General features: G+C 36.6%; 1 protein-coding gene across 8 annotated transcripts in view; it reads left to right on the top strand.

Annotated features, from left to right (window-relative positions):
* Positions 1-12,114, top strand: part of ZMYM4 (zinc finger MYM-type containing 4) — a 207,923-nt gene extending 195,809 nt beyond the window's left edge. For 5 of the 8 annotated variants that reach the window (XM_055082993.1, XM_055083008.1, XM_055082992.1 and 2 more), the window contains 3 exons: positions 4,771-4,806; positions 8,113-8,242; positions 9,110-12,114. In XM_055082993.1, coding sequence (XP_054938968.1) covers positions 4,771-4,806; positions 8,113-8,242; positions 9,110-9,317 — 374 coding nt within the window. In that variant the 3' untranslated portion in view covers positions 9,318-12,114. The remainder of the gene's footprint in view (positions 1-4,770; positions 4,807-8,112; positions 8,243-9,109) is intronic. The other 3 variants (XM_055082999.1, XM_055082995.1, XM_028486441.2) reach the window with 3 other exon arrangements.
* The last annotated feature ends 510 nt before the right edge of the window (positions 12,115-12,624 follow it).

Genomic DNA, 12,624 nt, shown 5'->3' with positions numbered 1-12,624 from the left:
TTTGACTTGTATTTCACTGATGATTAGTGATGTGTGGAGCATCTTTCTGTTTGTCTGTTGTCAATCTGTATGTCCCTTTTGGGAATGGCTATTCAGATCCTCTGCCCATTTTTTAATTGCAGGGGTTTTTTGTTTGTTTTTTGGATATTGAGTTCTCTGAGTTCTTTATACATTTTGGATATTAACCCCTTTCCAGATATATAATTTGCAAATATCCTCTCCCATTCAGTAGGTTGCCTTTTCATTTTGTTAAGTGTTTCCTTTGCTATGTAAAATCTTTTTAGTTTGATGTGGTCCCATTTGTTTATTTTTGCTTTGGTTGTCTTTACCTGAGGAGACAGATCCAAAAAAATATTATTAAAACCGATGTCAAAGTTTCCTGCCTGTGTTTTCTTCTAGGACTTTTATGGTTTCAGTTCTTTTTCTTTATTGGAGTATAATTGCTTTACAATGGTGTGTTAGTTTCTGCTTTATAACAAAGTGAATCAGTTATACATATACATATGTTCCCATATCTTTTCCCTCTTGCATCTCCCTCCCACCCTCCCTGTGGTTTCAGTTCTTAATGTTTAAGTCTTTAATCCATTTTGAGTTTAATTTTGTATATGATGTGAAAAAAGTGGTCCAGTTTCATTCTTTTCCATGTAGCTGTCCAGTTTTCTCAACTCCATTTATTGAAGAGTCTGTCTTTTCCCCATTGTATATTCTTGCTTCCTTTGTCATACGTTAATTGGCCATATAAGCATGGGTCTATGTCGGGGCAAGCTATTCTGTTCCATTGATCTGTGTGTTTGTTTTTGTGCCTGTCATACTGTTTTGATTACTGTGGCTTTGTGGTATGCAGTTGACCCTTAAACAATACGTAGGTTGGGCCACCAACCCTACTCACAGTCCAAAATCCACATATAATTTTACAGTCAGCCCTCCTTATCCACAGTTTCACATCTGCAGATTCAAACAGCCATGATAGTATAGTACTGTAGTATCTAATTATTGAAAAAAAATCCATGTGTAAGTGGATCCACGTTGTTCAAACTTGTGTTGTTTAAGGGTCAACTGTAGTTTGAAGTCAGGGAGTGTGAACCTCCAGCTTTGTTCTTCTTACTCAAGATAGCTTCGGCTATTTGGGGTCTTTTGTGGTTCCATATAAATTTTAGGAGTATCTGCTCTATTTTTTGAAAAATGCCACTGGTATTTTGATAGCATTGCATTGAATCTGTAAGTTATTTGGGGATGGACATTTTAACACTTAATTCTTTCAATCCATGAGCATGGTGTATCTTTACATTTATTTGTGTTGTCTTTGATTTCTTTCATCAGTGTCTTACAGTTTTTAGAGTACAGGTCTTTCACCTCTTTGGTTAAATTTATTCCTAGGTATTTTATTATTTTTGATGCAATTGTAAATGGGATTGTTTTCTTAATTTCTTTCTGATAGATAGTCATGAGTGTATAGAAATGCAAAAGATTTCTGCATATTTTGTATCCTGTAAAATGTATTTATTGAATTTATTTATTCTGATAGTTTTCTGGTAGTGTCTTTAGAATAGTCTGTATACAGTATCATGTCATCTGCAGATGGTGGTGGTTTTACTTCATCCTTTCCAGTTTGGATTTTTAAAATTTCCTCTTCTTATCTGATTGCCATGGCTAGGACTTCTAATACTATGTTGAATGAAAGTGGCAAGAGTGGGCATCCTTGTCTTATTCCCAATCTTAGAGGAAATAGTTTTAGCTTTTCACCATTGAGTATGATGTTAGCTGTGAGTTTGTCATACATGGCATTTATTATGTTGTGGTATATTCCCTCTGTAGCCACTTTGTTGAGGGTTTTTATCAGAAATGGATGTTGAATTTTTTCAAAAGCTTTTTCTGCATCTATTGAGATGATCTTGTGCTTTGTATCCTTCATCTATTGAGATGATCTTGTGCTTTGTATCCTTCATTTTCTTAATGTGTGGTATATCATGTTGATTTGTGAATATTGATCTATCCTTGCATCCCTAGGATAAATCCCACTTGCTCATGGTATACGATCCTTTTAATGTATTGTTGAATTCAGTTTGCTGATATCTTGTTGAGTATTTTTGCATTTGTGTTTATCAGCGATATTGGCCTGTAATTTTATTTCTTTGGTGTCTTTGTCTTTAGTATCATGCTGGCCTTGTAGAATGAGTTTGGAAGAGTTCCTTTCTCTTCTATGTTTTGAAATAGCTTGAGACAGATAGGTATTAACTCTTCTTTAAATGTTTGGTAGAATTCATCTGTAAAGCCATCTGGTTCCAGACTTTTGTTTGTTGGGAGTTTTATGATTACTGATTCAGTTTCATTATTGGTAATTGGTCTGTTCATGTTTTCTATTTCTTGCCTGATTTAGTCTTGAAAGATAGTATGTTTCTGGGAATTTATCCACTTCCTCTCGGTTGTCCAATCTGTTGGCGTATCGTTGTTCATAGTAATCTCTTATGATCTGTTGTATTTCTGTGGTGTAAATTGTAACTTCTGTTTCATTTTTCATTTTATTTATTTGGGCCCTCTCTTTTTTTTCTGGATGAATCTGGCTAAAGGTTTGTCAATTTTGTTCATCTTTTCAAAGGACAGGCTCTTTTCTATTGTTTTTTTTTTTAGTCTCTGTTTCATTTATTTTCATTTTGATCTTTATCATTTCCTTCCTTCTGCTAACTTCGGGTTTTGGTTGTTCTTTTTCTAGCTCCTTTAGGTGTAAGGTTAAATTATTTGAGATTTTTCTTGTTTCCTAAGGTAGACCTATATTGCTATAAATTTCTCTCTTAGAACTGTTTTTGCTGCATCCCATAGATTTTGTCTCAAAGTATTTTTTTATTTCTTCAGTGATCCATTGGTTGTTTAGTAGCATGTTATTTAGACTCCACATATTTGTTTTTGCCAGTGTTTTTCTTTTAGTTGATTTCTAGTCTGGTACTGTTGTGGTTAGGAAAGGTGCTTAATATGATTTCAGTTTTCTTAAACTTATTGAGATTTGTTTTGTAGCCTAACATGTGATCGATCCTGGATAATGTTCCATGTGTACTTGAAAAGAACGTTATGCTATTTTGGGGTGGAATATACTATTTATTAAGTCCATCTAGTCAAATGTATCATTTGAGGCCAATGTTTCCTTATTTATTTTGTGTTTGGATGATCTGTTCATTGATGTAAGTGGAGTGTTAAAGTCCCCTACTGTTAGTGTGTTACTGTCACTTTCTCCTTTTATGTCTCTTAATATTTGCTTTATATATTTAGGTGCTCCTGTGTAGGATGCATACATATATACAAGTGTTTCTTCTTATTGTTGGATTGATCCCTTTATCATTATGCAGTGTCCTTCTTTGTCTCTTTGTTTTAAAGTGTGTTTCGTCTGATATGAGTATTGCTACCCCAGCTGTCTTTTTGTTTCCATTTGCTTGGAATATCTTTTTCTATCCCCTTGCTTTCAGTCTGTGTGTTTTCTTTAGATCTGAAGTGAGTCTGTGGTAGGCAGCATATATATGGATCTTATTTTGGTATCCAGTCAGCCACCCTGTGTCTTTAGATTGCAGCATTTATTCTATTTACATGTAAAGTAATTACTGATAGGTATGTACTTATTACCATTTTGTTCATTGTTTTCTGTTGGTTGTATTGTTCTTGTCTGTTTCTTTTTCTCTTGCTCTCTTCCCTTGTGATTTGATGGCTTTTTAGTGTTATGTTTGTAATCTTTTTTCTTTTTTGTGTGTATATCTATTATTGGGTTTTGGTTTGTGGTTATCATAAGGCTGTTATATAACAACTTACGTATATAGCAGTCTATTTTAAGTTGATAGTTGTTTTAAGTTTGAGTGCATTCTAAAAGTACTACATTTTTACTCCCCCCCTCACCTTTTATGTTTTTGACATACTTTACTTTTAAAAAATTTTGTATATTCTTTAATAATTATAGATTATATGATCTTACTACTTTTTTAATCTTCATACTAGGTACACAGGTGGTTGATTCACGACCTTTACTATATGTTTGCCTTTACATTGAGATACCTTTTCTTCCATAATTTTCATATTTCTAATTATGGCCTTTTCTTATGTTTAAAGAAGTCCCTTGAACGTTTATTGTAAGGTCAGTTTAGTAATGTTAAACTCTTTTAGTTTCTGCTTCTCTGGGAAACTTTATTTCTCCTTTAATTCTGAATGATAATCTTGACAGATAGTCTTGGTGGTAAATTTTTTCCTTTCAGCACTTTGAACATCTCATGCCATTCCCTTCTGGCCTGTAAAGTTTCTGCTGAAAAGCCAGCTGATGGTCTTATGCGGGCTCCCCTATATGTAACTAGTTGTTTTTCTCTTGCTGCTTTAAATATTCTCTATCTTTAACTTCTGACATTTTAATTATAATGTGTCTTGGTGTGGGTTTCTTTGGGTTCATCTTGTTTGGGACTCTCTGTTTCCTGAAATTGGATGACTTCCCCAGGTTAGTCAAGTTTTCAGCCATTTTTTCTTCAAATAAGTTTTCTGTTTCTTTTTCTCTCCTCCTTCTGGAGTCCTTATAATGCAAATGTTAGTATGCTTGATGTTGTCCCCAGAGGTAAGCTATCCTCAGTTTTTTTTCCTTCTGCTGTTCCAGTGGGTGATTTCTACCACTCTTTCTTCCAGGTCACTGATCCATTCTTCTGCTTCATCTAATCTGCTATTGATACCCTCTAGTGGATTTTTCATTTCAGTCATTGTATTCTTTATCTCTGATTGGTCTTTTTTATTTTCTTTATCTCTTCGTTGAAGGTCTCACAGTGGTCCTCCTTTCTTCTCCTGAATTCGGTTAGTATCTTTATGACCATTATTTTGAACTCTTTATCTGGTAGATTGTCTATCTTTGTTTAGTTTTCTTTTCTTTTTTTTAGGTTTTTGTCTTGTTCTTTCCTTTGGGACAATTCCTTTGTCTCCTCAGTTTTCCTAGCTCTGTGTGTTTCTTTCTATGTACTAGATAGATCAGCTACATCTCCCATTCTTAAAAGCATGGCTTTATATAAAAGGTATCCTGTGAGGCCCAGTAGCACAAGGCTGCATGCACCCTCCTGTTGTGGCTGGACCATGATGGCTGCAGGTGTGCTAATGTGCAGGGCTGGCCCCTGACACAGCTGGCTGTAATGCCCAGCTGTGACTCTTGCAGGTACTTTGGTGTGCGGGGCCATCTCCTAGGGTGGGAGCTGCTTTTGGAGGGGCTCCAGTACCAGCTGAGGGAGCCTGCTGGGAGTGGCAGGATGGTGGGATGCTTTGGGCTCTAGTGCTCGCTGAAGCCACCTGCTGAGTATGATAGCATAGGGAGTTGCTTTGGAGGAGTGCCAACTGGGGTGGATCTACAGGTGAACCTGGGGTGAGATGCGGAGAGTCATAAATGGTGCCCACCAGCACTGTACCAGCTAGGTGTAGAAGGTGAACAAAAAATCCTGGTGTTGCCCAGTGGCTACATAACCTGAGAAAATTACAAAAGATCCCTGACTCTCCTGCACACACCCTAAAATCAGTCAATGAATCTCCTTTACGTATGACCCCGGTATTTTTCAAACCACTGCCTCTGCAATGGGACTTGGAGCAAGAGAGTTTTTGCATGTGCCCTTTAGAGTGGAATTTCAGTTTCTTACAGCCCTCTGGACATAAGTCCCACTGGTTTTCAAAGCCAGTTGTTATGGGGGTTTGTCTTTCTGGTGATGGTCCCCCCGAGGCTGGGGAGCTCAGTGTGGGGTTTGGACCCTTTGCTCCTCAGGAGGACCTCTACAGTTGTGATCTCCTCCCTGCTTGTGGATCCCTGCACCAGAGGTGTGGGTCCTGGCCAGATACCATCTCCATCCCTCCTACTCATCTTAATGAGGATTTTCTTTTCATCCTTAGCTGTGGAAAATCTTTTCTGCCAGTCTTCAGGTCTTTCTCGGGGATAGTTCCTCTATGTGTAGTTGTAATTTTGGTGTGTTCATGGAAGGAGATGAGGAGCTTCCTACTCTGCCATCTTGTCCCCCTCTTGTAAGATTGCTATTTGAAGTCTTATTAGTATTCAAATAGACACATTACAGAAGAGTAATTGCAAATTCTAGACATGGAAGAGTGTAGCTTTAACATTTAAATGCTTTTCTTTATTGTCAGGGCCAGGTTAAAGGCTCAACTCAAAATCAGAGGAATCAACTTCTATTGGTTTTTTTTTTTCTTGCTGCACTGCATGTCTTGTAGGATCTTAGTTCCCAGACCAGGGATCGAACCTGTGCCCCCTGCAGTGGAAGCACAGAGTCTTAACCATTGGACCACCAGGGAAATCCTGTTTTATTGGCTTTAAATTGGAAATTCTGATTTAATTGGTCTATAGCCCAGATAATGTGCATTTTAAAACTTCGCAGGGAATTTAAATATACAGCCAAGGTTGGGAATCACTGATTTAGAGGCAACAGATAGGTCAATTCCTAGTTAAAAGAAACTTGCTTAACTTTTAAATCTACTATTTCTAAAACTTTTTGTTTTTGACCAGAGTACTCCGTCTTAGTTAACATTGTCAAAATATGAAGGAACTTAAACCTGATCTAGAGTATACTGCCTTCATACACAGTAGAATAATATCAGCAGTGACTGTTTTATTAGAAGGTTTATGGTCTTGCATTCCAAAAACAGCATATTAAGTAATAGTTTGTTTTTAATGTATAAAAAATTAATGTTGTTATTATGAAACTAGAAATTACATGTATTAATTTTGAAGAAAATTGTTAAGTTCTAAAATTCCCCAAATCAAGCTGTTACTTCCTTGGGAAAAGAGTGAAGTATATGTTTTCAGTGTGAGAATTTTAAATTACTGAAACTAAAATCTGTAAAGAATAATTGTGATGTTCATTGTTGTGTTAACTTTTTTCTCAGTTGCTCCTTTACTTTAGAAAATACTAAGATTATCTTGCTTTTTCACCATGTGTCCATGTCCTCTTTCCTTTATTGTGTTTATATATAGCCCACTTTATGCTCTTAATTGATATTAATTCAGAGAGGCAGAGGCAAGGAGGCAACATTTCCCTGTTTCTGATTAGGTGCTTTACCAGATTGGCAATAAATTTAGCTTCTTTTTCTGAATGAGCAGCTAGCAAATTATTTAGGTAATCTCTAAATGGAAAACTGGATGACTTTTGTTTAATAACTAATACAGGAAGCTGGGGGAAGTTCAGTTGTTAAAAGTATAAGAAAAAAAGAAGAAAACCTTTTTCCTCAGGTTTTCAGATCCACCTAATACTCTCTTGAAAACTGAATGGAGAAAGTGGGAAAGAAACAGCCTACCTTCTGTGTCTTCACCCTGGCTTCTTTTTTTTCCTTTTTTTTTTTTTTTTTTTGATGTGGACCATTTTTAAAGTCTTTATTGAATTTGTTACAATATTGCTTCTGTTTTATGTTTTGATGGGGGTTTTGGCCGCAAGGCATGTGGGATCTTAGCTCCTCGACCAGGGATCAAACCCGCACCACCTGCATTGGAACGTGCAGAGTCTTAACCACTGGACTGCCAGGGAAGTCTCACCCTGGCTTCTTTCTGATAACCCTTGGCCTCTGCAAAATTCTGTTGGTGAAAAGCGGTTTGCTCTTTCCTTATCAAATGGTCAACTTACTGAGAATTTCTTTTCCCAACAAAGATTTCATTTCTCATAATACTATGCAAATGAAAGAAACTTAAACAAATGCTCAGTGGACACGGGTGCCCCACAGGAGAAGTATTTTCAGAGAAAGAGATCAACTTCTGTCTTGATCTCTACTATAGAAGAACATATGGAACCCTTTTTTCTCTTTATTTTGCTGTGGCTTAACAACCCTATGCCTAATAAAATCTCTTAAAGTCAGGCTCAGAATTGAGACGTACTCTCAAGCATCAGTGCTTTTTGTCATGCTGCCTCCACTTTGGTGAGAAGGGAAACATAAATTTTACAGGACAGGGACTTTGTTTGATTAACCCAGCACTAATCTGGTGCCTCCACAGGTCCTCAATAAATGTTGAACAAGTGAGTAAGTGAAAGGAAGGGAGAGGGAGTGACTAGAAGCAAAGCTCATTGGGTGTCTTAAGACTTGAAGAAAGACTTTTCTAATACTTTGATTATAATTTCCTGTCTCAAGATAAACTAACTGTTGGCAAGAGGAAACGAAGCGAAGATGATGAGGTTCCAGTGGGTGTGGAGATGGCAGAAAATACTGACAACCCACTAAGATGCCCAGTCCGACTTTATGAGTTTTACCTGTCCAAATGGTAAGTGATTTTTCCTCTGAACTAGATATAACACACTGCAAAAAATAGTTAAATTACTATAGATTTCAGAAATGTAGCTGGTCTGTAACTCTAAACAAGGATTTACTTATAATTTTATTTTTTCTCCATTCTCATATCTGCCTGGATTTTGAACCAAGAAACAAATTGCTTTACCTTGGTAAATTTTTCCCCAAAAATCACTTGAAAAGCAAGAATCACTGCCATTGTTTGATCTTTACAACTGTTGCTCAACTTTATATGATATCTAAACTGCTGTGAATTTATTATTTATATAGAAAAGAAGGGGAAAAGTTGTAGTACTAACTCTATAAATAGGAAAACAATTTATTTTAAAGAACTGAAATTTTTTGAGTGGTGTTTTTCTTACAGAATCTTTATGACTTTAAAGAGTTGTAAGATCCACACTAAAGCATTTTTTTCTCAAAGAAATATAATCACTGGGTTTGTTCTTTGATAATGTGTATTGAGTGCTCTTGGGATTCATTCCAGGATATTGGGCACTGTGGATATGTGGTTCTCAGCAATAGTGTCACATGTGAGTTGAATTTTTTGTTACTCCTGGTAATGTTTTAAGTACTAAAGTTTGAAAGATTTACACTTTGTCATCTATTAACATTATACTCACTTTCAATCCAGTGTGATTCTTGAGTGTGGGAGAAAAAATACAGAGTTACAGGTTGCTCCTGGAGCATAAATGCCTATAAACTTATTTATCTCTGTGGGTGCATTGTTTATTAGTCACAGTATGGAAAAGTTGAGAGCCGTTATATTTAAAGAGTAGTTACATATTTCCTATACTCTCTGATCCCAATTTTCTTTCTTTTTCTTTTTTTTTCCTGTGGATAGTTCTGAAAGTGTGAAGCAGAGGAATGATGTGTTTTACCTTCAACCTGAGCGCTCCTGTGTTCCAAATAGCCCCATGTGGTACTCCACGTTTCCAATAGACCCTGGGACCCTGGACACCATGTTAACACGTATTCTCATGGTGAGGGAGGTACACGAAGAACTTGCCAAAGCCAAATCAGAAGACTCTGATGTTGAATTATCAGATTAAAGTGGAAGTGGGGTTCCTATTTTCATACACGTTGGTATGCACCAAACTGTGAATGCATCCAGCTTTGGAAAACGATCTATAAGTCCAAGTCCTCTTGACTTGATTATAAGATAATGGAAAACAGACGACTCGTGAACCACAGTTTGGATGTACAAATGAAAATTGAAGGAAAGAATATGAACTGAGAAATGTTGTTCTTTGGCAGTGATATAGTTCTTAGACATCTTCAGAATGACTAACCAATTTCTCTGAGTGGTGCATAATCTTATTTTGTTTGGGAATAACAAATTGTGGAATATTTTTAAGGAAAACTGTTGTATAAAACTCTACCATAGTAACCTTAGACCTTAGAGAGGTAGCTTTGGAGTGAAACCTTGGCTGCAGTAGGCTACTTGGGCAAGCCCTATGTAAAAGTCAGGGGAGAAATCAGTACAGAGCTAAGAGTGGCATCAGGTGAGGACTGTGGGACCCAGACTTGAAGACCCAATAAAAATACTCAACTTTTTTGAAAAGGTAGAGAGTGAAGTGGTCTTGATTTTGATTTTCACTGCCAAGCCAATTCTGTGAAGGATAGAAGCCTCTGGTGCTTTTGCCATGGGGTCCCTCAAATCAGGGGAAAAGGCCTTCACTGCTGTTCATGCAGTAATGTGTCCCTTTCACTTTCTGGGTCTAGCCTTCTCAGCTGTGGGTCTGGATGTGGGTAAATTAAGTTCAAGGGGCTGAAACTCTGCAAAATGATTATGCACACAGAAAATCTGTGGAGCCCATTAGACCCCAAGTGTCTTGAAATGTTTGTAGAAAACCCACTAAAATGCCCACTTCTCTGGGTGTCAGCCTTTATTGCTGCTGTCTCACAGCATGAGCTGTGGTACACAGAAATGGGGGTTCTCCTTTTGTTTTCATTTTATCCCCAAATGGCAGCTTTTCTCCCATTGTTTTATCTTCCTGTTTCCCAGATAATTCCTATTATTTTGTCTTTTGCACCAGTTTCTGGAGGCCCTTGTCATTTCAAAAAGAAGAGTCTCTCTCCTTACTCTGGCAAGCCTGTGGGTGATTCCACAAAGACACAGTGTTACTTAGCTATCAGAATTATGGTAGAAGAGGTCCTAGTATATTCCTATATAAAGCATTTGGAAGATGAGCTTGTTCCCCTAAGAAACTTGAAAATAGGATTTTGGGGTTAGGATACAAAGACACTGACTGTCTTTCATATCCAGAAGCAGGTCTTCTTATAGCATTATTCCAGACTCTAGCTGTTTTAGTAGTTCTATGAGGATTGCAAGTCCTGGGTGTGCTTGGCATATGGATCCTTCTTCTTCATCTCCATTCTGTTTCTTCCCCACAAAATTTTGAATCAAAGCGTTTATGATATTGGCCAATCACAGAATTTTGTTAGCTGAGGTTAATTTGACCCTTTAATAGAAATGAGAGAAGTCTAAAAAGCCTCTTAGAAACTTTAACCTTGAAAGACTCTACAATATGTCCCATTTTTCAGATGGGGGTGACAGGTTGTTTTTGGTTTTTTGGGTTTTTTTCAATAAATAAACTCTTAACTACAATAAAAATTTAAAAGTAGGCCTTTTGACATTGTGTACTTATGGTTTTGTCCCTCTGCCTGTAACAAATTTTGTTTTTGTTACCAAGAACTATGTGAAAGAAGTATATCTGCCCCAGTTCTGTATGATTAATTCCATCTGTGTTTGTCATTTCTGACTGGAAAACTTCTTACTTCCAGACCTTGTTTGATATGGAGGAAAAACAGTTGGATTGTCTGATAAGTCTGCCAATAAACTATCCAGAAATATCAGGTGTAATAGTCCCCACTATACAAATTTTATGGTTTATATAAACACTAATATTTCCCCTTCTGTAGAAAAACAAATATATGGCATAGTAGATAAACTATTATAAAACACTAGAGAGAAAAAAAAATCTGTATCTTTTAATTGAGAACAGCCAATATCCAGGTAAATGGCTGTACCAGGATGTCAATTGCATGTTAGTCCACAGAGTAGTCCAGATCCTGAATTAATTCATAAAAGAAAATATTAATTATTGGTCATTTCTCATAAGCATAGCCGTTGATATGTATGTCTGGTTATTTGCTTTTTAAAATTTTATTAAAATTATGTTAAATTACATTTTTCCCTCCAGGGGAGAAAAAATATCAAACAAGAGAAAACATTAAGTTATCCATTCTGTTCTTTTTTGTTTTTTAAACACTTGGGTTTTCACCTTGCAGAAACCACAGAAATATTCCCTTAGAATAAAACAGTATATTTGTATTTGATGGGTGAATTATTCCTTTTTGTTATGTCTTGAAAGAATTTTAAATATTTTTTCTTGTTTGACCCTATTGGTATGACCCAACAGATGGCATATTACAAAGAAAGAGAGCATTTTTCAGAAAATAAATTGTTTGATTTTTACTCAGTCCAGAAAACATACTGTTTCACTGCAAAATCTTTTTTTTTTTTTTTTTTTTTTTTTTGCGGTATGTGGGCCTCTCACTGTTGTGGCCTCTGCCGTTGCGGAGCACAGGCTCCGTACGCGTAGGCTCAGTGGCCATGGCTCACGGGCCTAGCCGCTCCGCGGCATGTGGGATCTTCCCGGAGCGGGGCTCGAACCCGCGTCCCCTGCATCGGCAGGCGGATTCTCAACCACTGCGCCACCAGGGAAGCCCAGTGCAAAATCTTTTCAAATTTTTTTTTCCCATCAAAGACTTGTTCTGATTTTTAATCTATTAACTATATTCAAAGCCATGAAAGCTAGAAGTATCAAGTATCATGTATATATTTCATTTCAGGCAGACTTCTTTTTTTTGAGATTCACAAAGCTTGCCTCATTCAGCTTGAATCATTTTGAAATCATGAAATTAGAATAAAGAATATATCCATTCTTAAGTATAAATACATATTTAATTTGGGAATGTGAGACTAAGTGGCATTTTCCTTAGACTCTAGAGCTATATTGGTATTGTGCAAATATACCTTCAAATTCCACAGATTGTCTACCTGCCCTGTGGCATTCCTAATTTTGTATAGTAGGACTTTTCCAAAAAGTTTTAAGTAAAATGAAATTCTGTAAATGAATCCCAGTTTTTCTAGTAAATTCAAATTTTAATTTTCCATGCAAATAGAAAGTTCCCTATGGTTCTGAGGTGAAATTTTAGGAAAGAATTAAGCAATAATACCCCCAACTCCTCTTGTCTGTCATCATCATAATTTATTATCATCATTGAAAAACTAATAATTGAGAGGCATTGTTACAGAGTGGGAAGATCAGAAGCTTCAGAGCCTTGTCTTTC

Source organism: Physeter macrocephalus, chromosome 3 (assembly GCF_002837175.3).
Source record: "Physeter macrocephalus isolate SW-GA chromosome 3, ASM283717v5, whole genome shotgun sequence".
Lineage (NCBI taxonomy): Eukaryota > Metazoa > Chordata > Mammalia > Artiodactyla > Physeteridae > Physeter > Physeter macrocephalus.
Note: the sequence above shows the minus strand (reverse complement) of the source record. Positions and strands in the feature narration are given on the sequence as shown.